Genomic DNA, 20,513 nt, shown 5'->3' with positions numbered 1-20,513 from the left:
TTTTATGAAACCAAGAAAGGGCTGAAATGGCCCTTGACTGTTTCCCCTTCATCTCAGTGTGGGTGAATGCACAAATCCAGTACAGAGAACTGTCTTCTTTGTGCAAATCAGAGGGACAGACTGACAGTCTGTAATCCTGACAATGACCTGACAAAGGTCTCAATATTCAGCATAGCTGTGCTACACACTGAGAAAACCCAGGGGTGGATTCTCTTCTGCCATTCAGCCAGGATGGGATTGAGAGTGGGAATGGGAATTCCTAGGATCGTTCCTCCCAGCTGAATAACGTGGCACCACTACCAGTTTTCTAGGGGCTGGAGTAAAAGTCAGTCTTTCAGGGTTTCCACGGTCAAAATAATTTTTGGTCTAAATTTTGTTTGCTTGTTTTTATTTTAAAATTTATTTTGTTACCTATGAATCAGAGTATCTGGGAGTGGAGACAGAAATCTGCGTTTTATAGAACTTCCTGCGTTTTTGAAGCTCAGCCAGATTTGGAGACCTGTATACTCTATTGCTTGCTCATAGACATCCAGCTCTGACTTTATTGCTTCCCATTCTACCAACACCAGCCTACGGCCTGCCCTTCATCCCAATATGCCTCCCACCTCTGCTTCCACTCCTGATGCTGAATCTGCAAATAATTAAGTCATTTGTTCTAGAATCCACTCCTAATACACAGGAGAACCCATCACCGATTTCAGTGGCAGGAAGGTAGACAGGGAAGTAAAATGGCTTGGTTGTAAGTGGTTGGGACTTTCTCAGTTTTTGGCCAAAAATGGTTTTGCCTCAGAGTAACTATTTGTGTTTGTTTGATCTATGAAAACATATGGAGGTTAATAAATTTATTGAAATGTGTTACAATACTGGAAATTAAGATGAACTTTAAGTATTATTTGTGTTTGTTGCTTTCTTACTCTAATGAATTATGGCACATCACTCACTCCTCCCGATGTTGTTAAGTGATTGCACTGAATCAACCCAAATTTCGCAAGGTTGCTAGTCCCCAGTCTCATCAGGTACTAAAATAAAGAACAGATACTTCGAAATATATTTCAAATGTGATAATGTTAGAAAATCCTAAAATTAACTTCAATGTACTCTTTTTCTTAAAGTTTTTATTTATCATAAAAATAACTTTACTGTAGATTTGGAAAATATAGAAAAGCACCATAAAAAAAAGAAATCTGATTTAAATGCTACCATCCAAAGATAACACCATAATCATATCAGTGTATATCCTTCTAGTCTCTTAGCTTATGTACTTCGTTTTTTAAAACTGAAATCATACGACACATATTGTTCAGTAAATAATTTTGTCCATTAAAAAATTCCTTAACTTTGTTTCTACTCAACTTGATCATTTTTAAAGGCTGTATATAATGCCTTTACAGAAATGAACCCATAAGTTATCAACAAATATCTTTTTGCTATACATTTTACTTAATTCATTTTTTTCTATTACAAATTAATGCTGACCCAATGATCTATGGTCTAGTCCCTGCTTTCTACCTCACCTTCTGTCCCCCGCACCCCCCGCCCCAGGTTGGTCCTAGAAGTGGAACTGCTGGTTAAAACCGCACACACACTTTTAGAGCTTTTTGGTAAATGTTGTCACACAAGAGAGTGGCTCCAAGAAAGTTGTTCTATTTTTACATTTCCAAAAGAAATATTCCATAGCCTCATCAGTAAAGAGCACTACCCCCTTTTCCTCTTAATCTGGCAATTTAATAAGCATAAGAATATTTTATTTCTTTTCTTGGCTTCTAAAGAAGTAAACCATTTTTGTTTGCTTATTGGGCAATTTCCTTCTGTGATTTGCCTAATCATAGCTTTTGCTCATTATTCTATGGAACGCTGAACTTTGTCTTATAGATTTGTATGGATTCTTTTTTTAAAAAAATATATTTTATTGATTTTTTACAGAGAGGAAGGGAGAGAGAGAATTAGAAACATCGATGAGAGAGAAACATCCATCAGCTGCCTCCTGCACGCCCCCCACTGGGGATGTGCCCGCAACCAAGGTACATGCCCTTGACCGGAATCGAACCTGGGACCCTTCAGTGCGCAGGCCGATGCTCTATCCACTGAGCCAAACCGGTTTCGGCTGTATGGATTCTTTATGTGTTAAGGACATTAAACCTTTGTGTCATATTACTGATATCTCCTCAACTGTGGTATGTTTGTCATGTACTTTACAATATTAATAGTCAACTCAGTTTGTATTTTTTTCTTTCGCATGTACAAGGAGAAAGGTCATCCCCACTCTGAAATTCACTATTCAACTATATTTACTCCTTTAAATACTTACTGTTTTAAGCCATGAGAAACTCGGATGTGAAGTATGGATTGAATCCTGCATAATCCTACTAGATCACACCCACCCCCAACATCTATGTTCCGAGTTCACCGATTAGCCTCAAACAACCAGATAAGACCCTCTTCCAGATCTCTGCTCTGTGTTCCCTCAGCCTGGAGTGCCCTACCCCAGATACATACATAGCTATTTCTCTCACTTCTTTGTGATCAAATATCATCACCAAGAAATCTTTCCTTGGCAAGCTTATCTAATTCTATTTATTAACTTTAATTTTTATTCTAACATTATATATTTTACTTATTTATTTTTCATCTGTTACCATCATTAGACTGTAAACTCCATGAAAGAATTTTTTTTTTCATTTTTCTGTATCCCTAGGACCTAAAAGAATGCCCAATTAAGGGCTTAATATTTGTTAAATGAATCTTTTTTTCCTCCATAATTTAAAATACTCTTTATAGATTCATACAAACTACAGTCTGTTCCTAAGCTACTCTTTTTATTCATATGTCTGTGTGTAAGTTAGTCCTCTATTTTAGTTACTCCAGCTTTAAAATACATGTCAGTATGTGGCATTGCACATGTCCCCAGGTTGCTCATTTAAAAATGTGACTGATCAGAAACACTGATTTATATTTCCTGATGAACTTTAGAATGATTTTGTCAAGTTAAACAAAAAATTGGTAAAAATGTGCTTAGAACCTCTCTAAATATAATAATTTAATTATGGGGAGAACTGACATCTCTAATATTTAGTATACTAGAGGCCTGATGCACGAAATTCGTGCAAGGGGCTCGGCTCTCCCAGCCCCAGCTTCGTCCAGAAGGTTGTCCGGAAGGATGTCCGCAGGTCGTTCAGCTGTCCGGTCTAATTAGCATATTGTGCTTTTATTATTATAGATTATTTAAACTTTTTGTGAGTGTAGTGGTATTTTGGTTCTATATGAGAAGGTCTTTGATTTTAGATATTATATGCTGAAGTATTTAATAGCCTATTGTCATGATACTTGCAATTTACTTTCAAATGGTTTCACAAAGAAACAATAGGTATATGTATAAAGATTGATAAGATAAGGAGAGAGAAAGAGAGGGCAGAAAATGTAGCAAAATGTTACTTGGTAAATCTATGTGTAGGTAAAGAATATTCCTTTGTATTATTATTTCAACTTTTTTGTTTTGAAACTTCAAAATCAGAAGCTGGTAGGAAAAAGTAGGACTTTTTGTCAAATGCCTTTTCATCATCTGATGATTTTTATTTCTTTTTTTAAAAATATATCTTACTGATTTTTTACAGAGAAGAAGGGAGATGGATAGAGTTAGAAACATCGATGAGAGTGAAACATTGATCAGCTGCCTCCTGCACACGCCCTACTGAGGATGTGCCTGCAACCAAGCTACATGCCCTTGACCAAAATTGAACCTGGGACCCTTCAGTCTGTATGCCGACCCTCTATCCACTGAGACAAACCAATTAGGGCAGATTTTTATTTCTTGCATTACTGATAAGAGTTCTATTTAGTCTTGGTTTCATTCTTTTAGTATAATATTTAGTATATTATTTATCATTTTTATATTTATATTCAAAATAAGATTTGAATCCTGGCCGGGTAGCCAGCTCAGTTGGTTAGAGTGTCATCCCATACACCAAGGCGTATGATCTGGGCACATATAAGAATCAACAATGAATCCATAAATAAGTGGAACAACAAATAGATGTCTCTCTCCTTCTCCCTTCCCCTGTCTCTCTAAAAGAAAAATCAATCAATCAATAAAAATAAGATTTGCTAGTTTTCTAATTGGGAGTCAGTTTTTGCTATCATGATTGCGTTACTTTTGTACAATGAACTCGGAAGAATTTGATCTTTTTCAACAACAATTTAGAATGGGAATGATCTATTCCTTGAAAATTTGAGTTTGTGACCATAAAACTATTTAGGTATTCTTTGAGGAAGTAATTCTTTAATAATTTTTTTTATGCCTTTCATGATTTAGTGATTTAAATTTTCTTTCTTCCTAGGTAAATTTTGGTCCACTTGTATTTTCTACAAAATTGTCCATGTCAGGGACTGTATACACACACCCCCACACACAAAATATGTGTGGATTATTGAAAATTTGGTCTTACTCCTACTGTTCTCTTAATACTTTACATCAGTGTTTAGGAACATATTTATTTCTAAGGAAATAGACATTAGTGCCAACAAAGTGTTCCCCTGATATTTCCAGTACCCACCTGGTACCATACATACTTATTATAATACTAGAGGCCTGGTATATGATATTTGTGCATGGGTAGGGTCCCTAGGCCTGGCTGGTGATCAGGGCCGATTTGTGGGGCAACTGGCGGGGTGTTCGGGATCCCCTGCTTGCACCTGCATTGAGTGTTTGGCCCCTGGTGGTCAGTGCATGTCATAGCAACCAGTCATTCTGCTGTTCGGTCGATTTGAATATTAGGCTTTTATTATATAGGATTATTGCCTATGTTCCCATGACTATTTTGTGACTCCCATTTTGTACTTCTTAATGCCTTCGCCTTTTTTTGCTCAGTCCCCCAACCCCTCTCCTCTCTGACAGCCATCAGTTTGTTCTCTGTATCTATGAGTCTATTTCTGTTTATTTACATTGTTCTTTAGATTACACATATAAGTGAAATCATATGACATTTGTATTTCTCTGACTGACTTATTTCACTTAGCATAATATCCTCTAGGTCCATCCAAATGTTAAGATTTTATTGCTATTGCAAATGTTAAGATTTTATTCTATTTTTATGGCTGAGTAATATTCCAAACAATGGGGATTTTAAAGAAATGCTATAGCTAATCCATAGATCATCTCTGTACAGTAATTCTTACTATACCATCCTTAATCCCTTCTGTTTTCCAAATTTATAAAATGTACTTTTATTGATAAACTTTCCTCAGATCCATGTTCAAGTTTTCTCAGTGCATTATTAAATTAGTTCACTATCATTTCTATATTAAAAGAGATAACTCAAGTAAAGCACTTAGGGAGGGCCTAGTAAGCCAGCTCACAATTACATTTAGCTTCACCTCATCTGGCATTTTACCTTTCATTGTGGGTGAATGATTAATTTTAAAAAAGTAATACACAAAGAAGTATTATGTGTGGAGCAGAGATTTCTCAAGGGCTAAAATTGGTAATTATTAAAAATCCCTAACGCATAAAAAATGGCCTTAACATTAATAATTTCATTTTTAGTTTAGTAAAATTAAATGGATATTTCAAGAGAACTAAAATAATGGAAAACTTTGGGGACATAATTTGAAAGGAAGTTTTGTAGCTCAAATAAGTATTAGTTTCACCAAGTTACGTGTCTTAGGAACTTGAGTTTGGGATGAAAGCAGTCCCCATGGTGGCAGCATCGTCAGGGTCATATGTACAGTCGTGAGTGCCTCTTACCTGATACAAAGGGCCATCCTGAGGGCAGACTTGCGAAGCTGAGCAGTTCAGACACCGAAACTGCGGAGGAGATGAACTCATCAGATAAGAGGCATCCACAACTGGATACATATTTAAAACTGATTATTAAAAAAATATAATTTAACGTCAAACATGAGTCAACATGATTAATTTTAAGTAAACACGTTTCAAAATAGGGTAGAGTTGTTTCTTTAAAATTGATTTTAATAATAGTGACTGGTAAAACTTAGCTTGAAGTAATTTTAGTGTCTAAATAAGAGTTTGGCTAATATTATGCAAATATTTTACCAAAATATTTTACTCATCCTTCCCATCTCCTCTTCAAATATTAATGCCTAGGAAAACCCTCACCTCTTCCATCCGTCTTGTCCTATGATTAATCTCCTAGGTCTCCTCCTCAACTACCTCTTGAAAGCATCACTTTTAAGGATATTGGAGCTCTGACAGGGGCATGAAATTTGCCTCAACTTGTAAGGGATCCATTTCCTGTTTTAAATTTGGTTCCTTATATTGTTAGCAGGTTAGATTCTTAGTCTCCATATATATTTTAATAACATCGGACGGCGAGCTCCTTGAGTCTCTATCTTATTTATATTTGCAATATTAATAGCTAAGGCCCACAGAAGCCACTCAAAAAATTTTTATGAGTAAATCAATAAACATATTTTAAAACTATTAAGTAAATTCATTTGCAAACTCACTAACTTTAGCAATTTAACCATTCCTATTTTTAAAAAATCATCTCCTAATAATGATTTTTCAACATTATGCATATGTGAATTCAACATTGCATGCCTATTCAAGATGAAAAAAAAATATGAAAGGTGTAAATTAACCAGGAGAAATCTAACATCCCCGAGCAGCTTTTAAATATATATATTTTGAAAGAACACTTAAGCAATAATTAAAACAAATATATTGACAGCCTTTAAAATAAAATTTTAGAAATTTTCCATTTCCCCAAAGACTTTAGCAAGTTCCCCCCTAAAAGTTAGTCCTTGCATTTCTGTGTAGGGCTCATTAACATGTCCTGAGATATGCCCAGCACTGCTGTCCTTGGCAGCCTTTTCCTCTCTTAAGAGTCTTCAAGCTCGGCCTGGCCGGACTGGCTCAGTGGATAGAGCATTGGCCTGAGGATTAAAGGGTCCTGGGTTCAATTCCAGTCAAGGGCATGTATCTTAGTTGCAGGTTGATCTGACCCCTGGTCCTGGTCAGGGCTCATGTGGGAGGCAACCAATCAATGTGTTTCTCTCACATCGATGTTTCTCGCTGTGCCTCTCCCCTCCCTTCCACTCTCTCTAAAAAATCAATGGAAAAATATCGTCGGGTGAGGATTAACAAAAAGAAAAAAAAATCTTTAAGCTTTATCTATCAGATTTGGACTAACTACACAAGTCCCAGATAGCACTTATTTTCCCTCCATTAATCTCTCTGGTATTAGTTCAGATAGATGTTTGCTTTTTCTAAAATTGCTTGAAAATTCAAATAAAGCAAAGCAAGGTAAACATGGTGTAGTAACTTTAGATATGGACTAGCAGAGGTTGCTGGAAGGTAAAACCGACCAGGATCATCTGGGAAAGACGGGCTGTCCCAAGAGTGGGTACTCAACCCTCCGAAGAGGTGAGCAGGAAGAACATGAGTTCATGATGAAAGCGAAGGCTTGAACAGAAAGAGATAATAACAGTGAGCTCTCGGATGAGACCAAGTGTAGGAGGAGAGAATTATAATAATAATAAAAGCTAACATAAGCTATTAGTAAAACAACTAACAGTATGCTAGACACACTACTAAGTACTTTATACTATCTCATTCTCACTAAAATTTTTGAGATAGGTAGCATTACCCAAATTTTAAGGCTTAAAAAACGGAGGCAAAACTAGAAACCAGGACAAAACTGGAAGGAAACAGCTTCAACATATATAACAAAAGGTTAGTATCCAGAATACAAAAAGAGGTCCTAGAGGTCAATAAGAGTCTTAGCCTTGTTGTAGGTATGTGTGTGTAATTAAACAAATCCCGGGTGGAATAAAAAGTTTAATATAAAAATATACTAGAACAGTGATAGGCAACCTTTTGAGCTTGGTGTGTCAAACTTCGCCAAAAAACGGAGCATAACTCGGGTAGTGTGTCACCTTGAGGAAAAAACATTATTTCGCAAATGTTTCATCCTCAGGAGCAGCAAATGTTTCATCCTCGGCATGCAGCCGCCTCAGCGGCCGCGTGTCATCAGAAATAGGTTCGCCATCACTGTACTAGAAGCAAGTGAAGGAACCACAAGGTAGATACTAGTTTAGAAAATAAGCTGACTCCAGCCCAAGGCAGAGTGAGTGAGCAATGCCAGCAGGTAAAGTACTGCAAGCTTTTCAGACATCCTGGCATCTTGCTGGCAATGGAAGGTAGAGATGGAAAGGGTATGTGTTTGCTAGTAGGAGTTTAATCAAGAAATGATTGTTTTGCCCTAGCCGGTTTGGCTCAGTGGATAGAGCGTCAGCCTGCAGACTGAAGGGTCCCAGGTTCAATTCCAGTCAAGGGCACATGTCCGGGTTGCCGGTTTGGTCACCAGTAGGGGGCATGCAGGAGACAACCGATCAATGATTCTCTCTCATCACTGATGTTTCTATTTCTCTCTCACTCTCCCTTCCTCTCAGAAATCAATAAAAATATTTTAAAAAAATAGAAATGATTTATTTATAATTTGTCCATTCATTTCAAAGGTCAGAATTCCTCAATCACTATTATAACTCAAAATTAATTGGAACAAGACAAATATTTAAAATTTATTTAACAAAAAACAATTGGGAAATTGAGAATCAAATAAACAGAATGATCTTTAGGGTATATTTTACATAACTACTAACCTTATATAAGAAAAATTTTTATTCAGTTTACTCTTTAAACAAATATTTTTTGAGTATCTGTATTAGGCACTGCTCCTGGTGCTGAGACTCAGCAGTGAACAGAGACAAGCCCTGCCCTCGGATATATTTTAACAAACCATAAACAAGAGACAGGATTTCAGATAGTAATGAAATACTATGGAAAACAGTAAGGCATAAAAAAGGATTCAGAGTGTCGGAGTCAGAGGCCTCACTGAGAAGGTAGAGAAACAAAATTCTTTGAGCGAAGGGGTAAAGGGAACAAGTCAGGTGGACACTGGGGAGCCGGAGCAAGTCTGGTACGTTAGAGGAAACGGGCCAGTGAGGCTGAGTGTGGGGGAGCCGGAGGGAAGGAGAGAAGGTAAGATCAGAGACATGTCTAGGAAAATCACTTGGGTCTGTATCTATAGGTCCCTGGGAGGATTTTGGCTTTACATGCTACTAGATGTTACTGGAGAGCTCAAAGCAGAGAAATGACATGTTCTAACTTGTTTTAAGAGGATTGTTCCAGCTGCTCTACTAGACAAAGATGGGCGGGGCGGGGGTGGGTAGGAGACTTAGGTAGAAATTCCGGAGGATGGGGCCAGGGGCCTGGATCAGAGTTGTACAGTGGAGGTGGTAAGACATAATGGGATTGTGACTATCTTGTATACTACATAGGTCACAAACTTTGCTAAGGATGACTAGAAAAAAAAAGAAACTAACCACGACTGACTTCAGGAATTTAGTCTGAGAGACCAAAAGGGAACTACTGAGATTGTGAAGACTAAGGGAGAAACAGGCTGGAGGAGGGGATCAAACAAAAGCAGGTTTATCATACTGAAAAATGAAGCAGGCTAATAATTACTTTACTGTTGCACTAATTATAAAATGTGGTAATTTATTTATTAGTTTTGTTTTTATGTGAATGAAAAATCATATGATACTGAACCACTATTTGAACCACCTTTTATTAAAGTATGCCTTAAATAACTAAGAACTTCGAACTATTCAGAAATGTGGTCAAAAACCTAACTGTAGCAAGGACTGATTGATCTTAGAGTCTATTAGTAACAATTTTTATGAATTAGCTTTCATGCTTTGACCTTGAAATAACTGGCAGTATGGGTAACCTTTGGGGAGGAATCTCAGGAAGGACAGCGAGTGCTATCAGAGATCTTGTGGTGGGTGACTACTTACATCTTTTCAACCTTAAGGCAAACCTATTCATCATGATGGCTTCAAGCACACACTGAAATGTCCAAAGAATTATCAAAGGAAGCTAACATTATATCAATATGACATTAATATTATATGCAATATCACCATACATAGGCCCCAACAGAGCTGGGGAAGAGAGAATGGACTGTCTCTATAATCTGTGCTTGGAATTGGAAGCATTAAGTGAGGGTGATGTATGCACAACCATTTAAAAACTAGAAAATGTCATATAAGGGCAAGTAGTAATTTACCAAATATAATCAGATTTTTATTTTCTTTAAAAAACCCTAGAAAGGTTTAATGAGTTCTTCAAGGGCAACAACTAGTTGGTGACTAGTACTAGACTGTAATTTTCCTTCTGGTCATGAGAATTCAGCCTCACAAGGAAGACTTTACCCAAGTGAGACTCAAACAACAAAAAAAAAGCTAGGTACTTCATTTATTGTATCATATCAAGACACATTTCTTCTTAAAAATAGCCAAATATCCTACCCATTGAATGACACATCTAATCTAATAATAGACAAATATGCAAATTGACCGCACCTTTGCTACACCTAAGCCACGCCCACCAGCCAAGCCACGCCCACCAACCAATCAGGACGAGTATGTAAATTACCCCAACAAAGATGGCGGCTAATTTGCATATCAAGACAGCGTCCAAAGAAGCCAAGAGCTGCAGAAGGGAGTAAAGCTTCGAAGAAGCAAGCAAGCCGAGGGGGGGGGGGGGGGGAGGAGAAGGGCGGGGCGGAGGCGGGGCCAGGGGCGAAGGGAAACGCGGGCTGGAGGAGAAGGTGGGGCGGGTGACAAGGGCGGGGCGGAGGGAAACGCGGGTGGGCTGGAGGAGAAGGTGAGGCGGGGCGGGGGAGAAGGGAAACTCGGGTGGGCTGGAGGAGAAGGCGAGGCTGGCGACAAGGGAGGAATGGAGGCGGGGTAGAGTGCAGCAGGAAATCCTATTGCAGGATTTTTCCTGCAACGGGAAAGCTAGTAAAGATTATATTTTGAGGTTTGTTTCACAGAAGTTCCACAGATGTTGACATTCAATATAAGTATGTTTTTGAACCATAATGGCAACCCTCATTAGTTTCTATATTATCTACCTTAGTGTGAGGTTACATTTCTTAATTATGTGATTGTTTTTATAGTTAATTTATATTTTCATAATAGCCTGGCCAGTGTTGCTCAGTGGTTGAATGTCGACCCATGAACCAGGAGGTCACAGCTGGATTCCTGGTCAGGGCTCAATCCCAGGTCTCGGGCTTGATCCCCAGTAGGGGGCGTGCAGGAGGCAGCTGATCATTGATTCTCTCTCATCACTGATGTTTCTATCTCTCTCTTCCCTCTCCCTTCCTCTCTAAAACAAATAAAAACATATTAAAAAATATAATAAAACCTAGCTTATAGAAAGGTTAAAATTACACAGAGTTTAAAAACATGACATTTTGTACCCTAAACACCATAAAATCTTAAGGTCTAAATGGAGGTCATTTAGTCTAACCTTCTAGTCAATCGGAATGTTTATTCATGTGATCAGATTATAGAGAGAATTCTGTTAGCATTACTACTATATTTACTGTTATATATCAGCCTTATAATTCCTAGTCCCTAAAATGTCCCTAATACTGTTACATACAACTCAGATAAGATGTGCTTGAACCTTCTAATTAACCCTAATCAAAGATACAGTTCAAAATACAAAGTTCTCCTTTTAAGTTTTTTTTATTTTCTTAGTTTTTCTCCTTATATTGCCTATGGCCCAAGGAACAATAATCTAACCTGGCATCAGAAGCCACTGCCAACCTACTTATTCTTCAGTCTAATTTTATACTTCAATAAAGGTACCTGAAAAAAAATTACCTAGATTCTACTCTAGCTGCCTCCTTTACCATGACCAAAAAGTAATATATTATCAGCCATTAAACGTATTAGACAGGGCAGAACTTAGTCTTCTTACCCCCACTCCATATAGTTATGTAAAAAAATGTGAGTGCCACCTTCTCCGTCTTGAGGTTAGCAGAGCTCGGAACATATTTAGTTGGGGTTTTAAACTCACCTTGATATAACACAACTGCATTTAACACAGACCTTGGTCTTGTACTTGGGACTAATTATCATCGAGTAGTTGAAAGAAACAGTAAGAGGAACCAGTTTTTTTCTCTTTCCCAAGCTAGTTTGTTCTTTGAGTTTCTAAGTACTAGTAATACTGTAAATTTGAGTAACATATGGTATATAACTAAATATACACATAGGTAAATATAAAAGCAATTTACGTTTTCGCCTCTTAGTCGCCATCTTGTCATATAGATGAATTCCATAGTGTGATCCTTTCCCATAATTTCACCATTGCACAGCACATCCAACTTGAAAAAGAATACAGACCCATTAACATAAGTAAATTTTGAATATGTGTTTTACATGTTTTTTCAAATTTCAAAAAGGATTGAAATAGTTATAAAATGTAAGTATTATCCATTTATTTAAAAAGAACACTATTTTTATTAAAAGCACTGATCCATCTCATAAGTATTCAGACATAAGTACCATGAAGTACTGTCTTGTCCTACTAACCTGTATCTCAAGTTCAACAGATAATTTTGAAATGCAATGTAGAGTTTCTTAGTCCATGTCTGTGCAACCTTTGAGCTGAGACATATTTCTGATTGCCTCTTATGAAATAAGAAACTGTGGAAACCTTAGTTCTTCACAGCAGTTTTGCCTTATAGACTCATCTTGCAGAATCCTTTTATCTTCACAACCCAAGATTTGAAAGAGTTACTTTCCTCTCATTAGTTTGTATTCAAAGAGCTTAAATGAATGAATGTGGACGCGTGATTTATGGGCCCTTCAAGGCATCTGAGAATTTTGAGTAATTACCTGTAGCTAAATTGACAGCACAGTTAGGACCATGCCACTGGCCCCTGTTTCTTATGGCTCTTGGCTTCTCTGCTCTGCTTGGTTGGTCACTTGCATTGATACCTACAGGACTCTCTTCTCACCTTGCATGAAACTTCAAAAAAGGGTTGTACTTTTCAATGCTCACCTTAGCTCTAGTGTTGCAAGAACCAAACAACCCCAGATACTTAAGTCTGTAAAAACTGTGACTATGCTAATTCAACAAAGCACAATTAAATGTTTATCATAAGTGTCTATAAATGAAACATTTTGGTTCTCTAGCTATTGAAAGCAAACTGACAATTTAATTTAAAGGATGGAAAGGGGGAAGAAAAATGGGTTTTAAATAATGGTTTGGCTAGACAGCGAAAAGTTTTGAACTTTAAAATGAGTACAGTTTTAATTGTATTAGGCAAGTTATTAGCTAAAATATATTGATTTTTTGATGATTTATGTGGACTTATATGGAGCTCCAAATGTTTTTGATCATTTTATGTTTAAAAGAATAAGATAATACTTTCATTTTATCTAGCCTGTAAAATAAACTCATAAGCAAAGAAGTAAAGGGACTTACTTAGGATGCTATTCTTAACCAGGTATACTGCTTCTATTGTTAATTAATAACTGAGCTATCCTGCCCCAACTAATAATGCTGTTACAGAATCTTCAGCTGTAACATTAAGTCATCCCCCTGCATGTTGGGCAGCAAAGTAAGGGGGGGACCAGTAAATATTTCTGAAAATCCCAGGAAAAGTCCTTTGCACTGGGATAGACAAGGAGCTGTCAGCACACTCTCTCCCCTTCCACCCTCTCCTACAGAGTAGTGTAGGTGCCAGCAGCAAGGCCGTAGGAGAGGAACAGTTCTCTCAGCTCTAACAGCTTCCTGAAAACTAGAAAAGCACGAGTCACACTTAAAAGAAAGGAAATAAAACTGCACGTGGTACATTGCAAGAGGGAAATAAAGTGCAAAACCAAAGCATAAAAAACAATTTTACTTTCTATTTTTGCTATTGTTGTATTTATAAATTGTTATTACCTCTTATTTTTACCAAGTACATAGGGCTTTAACCCTTACAATTTTTTCCCTAATGTAAACTTGTTACTGGAAAATTTTTTAGTATTTGTAGAACCAAACCATAACCATTTTTAATCCATAGATTAATCAGTCACTTGAGAGAATTTTCAAAAGTAATCACTCTCCCTTCCTTTCTATAAAAGAAAAGTAAGTTCAGGATCAGAGGCTTCCTCAAGATAGAGATTTAATCCCTATCAATGCCTATGTTCAAATCTTATTTCTGCTGTGATGACTGTTCATGTTAATGTTACTGTCCATCAGTCTGGAAACCTGTTGCCTTTAATGTCTTTGTTCATATAGGAAACTAGGCTTGGTCTGTAGCTTTTTGATGCTACTATCAGAAACCAAAGGGGAGGAAGAGGTCATTAATACAAGTTGAAGACTGCCATTTGGGCAGGGGAAAAATAGTAGCTTTGTTTCCTTATGTTGTTATAGCCACACTCCTAGGATTGCAAACATTCTCTAAACATTGAACACTTCACCAGCTGTGCTGGGATCAATATGAGGGGACTTTATCTTTCCTGCAAAAAAACTGTTAAACTGCGTATATGCAGATACAATACTAAAATACTAGCTTTCACCTAGTGCTAAACAACTACTACTTTTACGCACCATGAAATTAGAGAGACATTATTTACAAAATCCCTTTTGACAATGTTTCACATTCTAAAAAATAAGTCTATAAAGAATTGGTAAAAATGGATCCCAAATGTCTGATTAAAAATAAAGACACACACTAAAGCACACTGGCATAAAAAACAAAGAATCCATTTAACTTGGATATTTATTTTGAGAATACTTAATGTTATTTAAATATCGCCTCTAATTATAAAACACTAAATGTATTACATGTTTTAATCAGGATGTTAAATTAAAAAAAAACATTACATAAATGGAATATTGCATTAAAAATTTTTTAACGTGAAAATAACCCAAAGTTTCCACAAATTTTAATTTAAATGTGTTCTCAGTTAATTTTTACTTCATATCAGAATTATCAAATTGATCAAGGTTAGATTATTAACTTACCTCATATGAACTTGGAAGTTTTAGTTTTAAACTTAGAAATTTTTTAATAGTTCCCACAGTTACACGTGTAGAACATCGAATGAATTTCTTCATTAAACCCTAAAGGAAATAAAGATTACTAATTAAAATATTCTACCTTGTTTATAAAGAAACCACAGATGTCATTTCCACTTCGAGTATTTTCAAAATGTATTCTGAAAATGTTTTCAGTTCACAGCTCTTTAGTACTTGTGAGTAAAAATGTTCCTAGGACATCTTGCTTCCCCACATGTCATCAGTTTGGCTCAAATAAACTTATAAAATTTTTTTTAAATGTTCCTAATTCTTAGATACATGATATTCTTCGAGAATGTGTGTACTAAGAAAATCCTGGCAAATAGACAATCTGCATACCTCTAGACATTTTGGTAAAGAACAGATCATTAGTTTAATTGAAAGTAAAGAAAGGTCATAAAAAGCATATACATATTTTATTATACAATATTGCTTCTGAAAGCAATAGGGACATTTTAAAAAGTCTCAAAACCACTATTTTAAAAAGGAGCACTAACTTCAAATGGGGCTCTATGGAGCCCTAGGGGTGAATAGAGAGAGGTCAGTCTACAAGAGCCCTAGCAACCAAATCATGTAAAATGGACTCTTAACTGGATCTTTTAAGGATATAAAGTATTACTTCTACTTATATGTACAGAAAATTAGGTAGACAATTTTAAAATGTTCTTTTTTAAAAATTGATTTCAGAGAGGAAAGGAGAGGGAGAGAGAGAGAGAGAAACATCAATGATGGAAGAGAATCATTCATCTGCTGCCTCCTGCATGCCCCCCACAGGGGATGGAGCCTGCAACTTGGGTATGTGCTCTGACCTGGAATTGAACCATGACTTCCTGGTTCATAGGTTGACACTCAACCACTGAGCCATCCCAGCCAGGCTTGAAAATGTTTTTAAATCCACTAAGTCAAAAGTAGAACTATCCAGTCAATATGTATTTCTTAGCAAATGTATTCCCAGGAAAACATTTCCTAGCAAAGACCAACAGAAACAACTCTACAGATGATAGTCTGACATCAATCTAACAAAATTCCAACCTGGAATTTAATACTTAATTTGCAGGCACTTAGAAAATAAAAATATAGCAATTATGCATTCTCTCTCTATATTATTATACTAGTGACCCAGTGCATGGATTTATGCACATTGAAAAAAAATTAGAAGTGGTTGGCGGGCTGGGACTGGGCAAGACAGGCCGGACATGCCCTGGAGCCAAACTCCCACAGTCCTTCCTGGCATCTATGGAGTGAGCGGGGTCCCTCCAGCAGGTGGGGTCCCTTAGCCTGGCCTGCAGGGATTGAGCCGAAACCAGCTCTCTGACATCCCCAGAGGGGTCCCGGAGTGTGAAAGGGCACTCTGCAAAGTTGCTGTGTACAGGGTGTAGAATGCAAATGCAAGTGTGCAGTAAACCAGATTCGAGGCCAACAGTGCCCCAGCAACAACATAACCCACGGCCAACGGTGGAATTGTGCAGTGGGCTCCCTCCTCTCTGGTTTCAGGGTGCGCCACCTGAGAACTGCCACTGCCAAGTCCCTGCAGCTCGGCAGTTCCTGTGCTGAGTGTCTGCCCCTTGGTGGTCAGTGTGTGTCATAGCGACTGGTCAGACAGGTAGAGGGACACTTAGCGTATTAGTCTTTTATATATATAGATCTCTTATAGACAGCCTATAGTTGTACCATAATTTTTATCCATTTTACCAATCTCTGCCTTTAACTGGAGAAAGTAATCCATTTCCATTTAATGTAATTACTAATGGGGTCGGATTTATATCTGCCATTTGCTATTTCTACTTTAAATGCCTTAGTTCTTTTTGTTCCTCTGTTTCTCAATGACTTTTATTTTTGTTAAAGATATGTTATTTTAATTGCCTTATAACTTCTTTCCCTATATATTTTAAAGTTACTTTCTTTGTGATTTCCCTCAGAATTACAATCTAGTTTGGAGTAATACTATCTTGAATTTCAATAGTTTACAAAAATTTGCTCATATATATCTCTGTTCTGTTCCCCATCTCAAGCAAAGTTTCAAATAAAAAATACATTCTTTTATATTTACCTGTGTAGTTACCTTTACCAGTGCTCTTTACTCATGTAGATTTGGGTTATGGTCTGATGTCTTTTCATTTAGGTCTGAAGGATGCCCTTCATTATTTTTTTTTGCAGAGAAGGTCTGGTGAGTGTTCGGTTAGTTTTTGTTTATCTGGAAGTATCTTAATTTTCCCTCCCCTTCTGAAGGATATAGATTTTTGATGGACAATATTTGGTTGACAGTTTTTTTTTTTTCCTTTCATCTGCATATGTCATCCAACTGCCTCCTGGTAAGAAATCAACTGCTAATCTTACTGAAGATCACTTTATAAGTGACGAGTCACTTCTTTATTATTGCTTTCAAGATTCTTGTCTTTCAGTAGTTTATGATGTGTCTCGCTATGCATTTTTTTGAGTTTACCATAGCTGAAGTTTGTTGAGATTCATAGATGTTTAATATTTTCATCAAATTTGGGAAGTTTTTGACCCTTATTTCTTCAATTATACTTTCTGCCCCTCTTTTGCGACTTTCATTATGTGTATGTTGGTAAGCTTGATGGTGTCCTACAGGTCTCTGAGGATCTGTTCATTTTTCTTCATTACTTTTCCTTCTGTTACTCAAACTGAATAATCTCAATCTATCTTCAAATTTTGAGGTTCTTTTCCTATGACTCAAATATGCTGTTGAGCCTGTCCAGTGCATTTTTCATGTCAGTTACTATACTTTTCAATTCCAGAATATTTAAAAAGTAATTTCTATCTCTAAAAGGCTAATACGCTAAGTGTCCCTCCACCCTCTTTAATATTTTCAATTTTGGTGAGATTGTTCTTGTTCTTGTACTTTACTCTAGGTGTTTAGAGATGGCTTTTTTTAGTTCTTTGCACATATTTTAAATGAATGATTTAAAATCTATTACCTAGTAAGTCCAATGTCTGGACTTCTGCAGGGACAGTTCTATTAACGGTTTCTTTTCCTGTGTATGTGTTATACTTTCTTGTCTCAATTTCTTGTTGAAACTGAAAATTTTAAATAATATTATGTGACAACCTTGGAAAATCAGATTCCCGCTGACCCCTGTTTCTTTTTGACTTACCTAAACCAACTCTGTCAAGTCTGTATTCTTTACATCTAGGACTGGCTAATGATTGAACCAAAATTTCCTTATACACTTGGAAAAAATAAGTTTCCCAGTCTTTGCTGAGGGATTCTGTACTTGTTTTGGGGCACACCTCCAACACTAAATAAGGTTGTTGAAAATTCTGCCTTAGTTTTTACTTCCTGGTGCAGAGCCTCTAGGTCAGCCATGGGGGAGAGCCTCACATCTATTTGTGTCTTTCTGAACATGGTTGGTATATAGTCTTGTGTATGTGCTTGGCCTTTTATTAGAATCTCAAGAATATGTCAGAGCTTTTCAAAGCCCCTTGTAAGTGGGGTATTTCAGGAACCACCAGATAAGGTCAAATAAAGACAATTACTTGGCAATTAGGTTTTGAAAGAGTTCCACCTCTGTTTTGTCCCTTTGGTACCTGAGAGGCTGCAGTGGGAATAGGGCTGGAGAGTGGAGAATGGGACCAATGCATGTGAAAATGGCCCAAAGTCAGACATTTTACTTGATTAAATGATCCATAGACTTCTGCAAGCCTAATTATTAAAATTCTGGAAAATATGATTTTATAAGTTTAGGCAAGTTTTTTTCACTGCTTTTATGGAGGAACAAATTTTTGGTGATCTTTACTATTTTCACTGCCTTCCTGCTCTTGGCACTGGCTTTTAAATTGGCAGAGCAGTAGCCATACTGTGTAAACTACTCTAACACTACATTTGAGAATCATATCCTACTGCAAAGGAATGAGATGGTTGAGGAGGCTATATCGGAACATAAACATTGCTTCTCTGTCTTGAAGGGTATAATCATGTTTCAAGGACAACACCAGAAAAAAATAAAAAACAGCATTAATGCCTGGTGCCTAAAGGAACACAATAAATGCTGACTTAATAAGTTATAAACTAAGGCCTAATTGAGTGATAAATGCAAGTCTTACATAGAATTTCAGGGAAGGAATTCACTAGGGTGGAAAAAAAAAGCATCACAAAGAATAGAGGTCTCTGCTTGGGTCTTGACAGAAGCATAGGAAAGTGGTGAGAAGAGGGAGGAACATGCCAAAAAGGAAAGCTTGTTCAAAGTTTTAGAGGGTTTTAAATCTTAATACAAGCCTTTATATATTCTGATGCCAGTCCCCTATCAGGTATGAGTGTCAGCATATATGTTGGTACTAATAAAGAAAGCAATAGTCGCTTGTCTTGAGAGGAAATTTCACTGATGGGTATAATGGGAGATACACTTATTAAGAAAGGGACTAGTTAAAGGCCATGAATGCTATTGGAAAGGAGTTAAGACGTGATTCTATTGGCTGAAAGATTACAAACTATGACCACAGCTCTCAAGCCAAATCTGGCTGGCCAACTCTTTTCTTGTCAAGTTTTATTGGAATACAACCATGCCAGGGCATTCACTATTGTCTATGGCTGCTTTAGGGCTACTATGAGTAAATTGAGTAGCTGCAACACAGACCATATGGCCCACAGAGCCTAAAATATTTACTGTCTGACCCTGATATTGGCCTTGACTCTGACTTTCACCCTCTGCCTTGCACACATTCAGGCTGTGGCCTCAACCTTGGATAAGAGAGAAATTAAGGATACAGAAAAAACTGAAGAGACTGCTTCAAAATATCTACATATAAAGTGAACAGCTAGGATGGGGAATTATTCAGGACTTATGACAGGCTGAAGAGAAAGAGTATAAGGTCCAAGATGACTCCCAAGGTTGTGAAGTTGTATGATTGGTTGAAAGATGGTAATAATAACTGAAATTGCAGGTTTGGAGTACAATTAGGTGAAAGTATAATGAATTTGTCTTTAAACACCTGAAGTTTCAGGGGTTAGGGAAACTCCCAACTGGGATACTTACTTTCATACTAGAAATCCTGCAGAAAAGTAGCCTTTACATTTACTTAAAAAGATATTCAATCTACTGTATATTATAAATATATTCATATATAAAATATCGACTTAATTTTCACTATAAGATAACTCATGTATTAGAGAGCTGAAGGATGATCAAAATCTCTATTAAGAAGAACCTCCCCAAATGGGAATTACAGGAATGATTCAATGAGAGAGAAAGTGAGGTCATTAAAAACCCTGATGGAAAGAAAAGGTGCTCCACCAGAGCAGAAAAAGCCATAGAGAAGCCTGGGAAGGTCAATGGCCACATCTTTAGAGATTTCTGCACTTGATTACATGCTTCACCCAAGTGATAATTAAACCAATTATCGTATTGTATTATAACTGTTTATTTGTGTAAGACCTCACCAAAGTTCCTTGAGTGAAATTTTTTTCAGTGGAAAATTCAACCCACTGGCTTATAGATAACACAGTGGAAGTGAAGGAAGAGACACTGAATATAGGTATTTGAATAAAACATGGACTACAATATTCTCAGGGGCTGACATTTGCTAGGACAAAGAGAAAAATCTATTTAACCGGTAAAGCAGTGAACCTTTATAATAAAAACAAAAGTTCCTTGTAACAAAAAAGCAA

General features: G+C 36.9%; 1 protein-coding gene across 4 annotated transcripts in view; it reads right to left on the bottom strand.

The window, feature by feature from the left end:
* PCGF5 (polycomb group ring finger 5) overlaps positions 1–20,513 on the bottom strand; it is a 110,666-nt gene that overhangs the window by 6,966 nt on the left and 83,187 nt on the right. For 2 of the 4 annotated variants that reach the window (XM_054728958.1, XM_054728957.1), the window contains exons 7-9: positions 14,834–14,932; positions 12,108–12,197; positions 5,741–5,800 (exon numbers count right to left, since the gene is read on the bottom strand). In XM_054728958.1, the coding sequence (XP_054584933.1) occupies positions 5,741–5,800; positions 12,108–12,197; positions 14,834–14,932 (249 nt within the window). The remainder of the gene's footprint in view (positions 1–5,740; positions 5,801–12,107; positions 12,198–14,833; positions 14,933–20,513) is intronic. The other 2 variants (XM_054728961.1, XM_054728959.1) reach the window with 2 other exon arrangements.

This window comes from Eptesicus fuscus, chromosome 17, assembly GCF_027574615.1.
Source record: "Eptesicus fuscus isolate TK198812 chromosome 17, DD_ASM_mEF_20220401, whole genome shotgun sequence".
Classification (NCBI taxonomy): Eukaryota; Metazoa; Chordata; class Mammalia; order Chiroptera; family Vespertilionidae; genus Eptesicus; species Eptesicus fuscus.
This window is presented reverse-complemented; position numbering and strand designations above follow the sequence as displayed.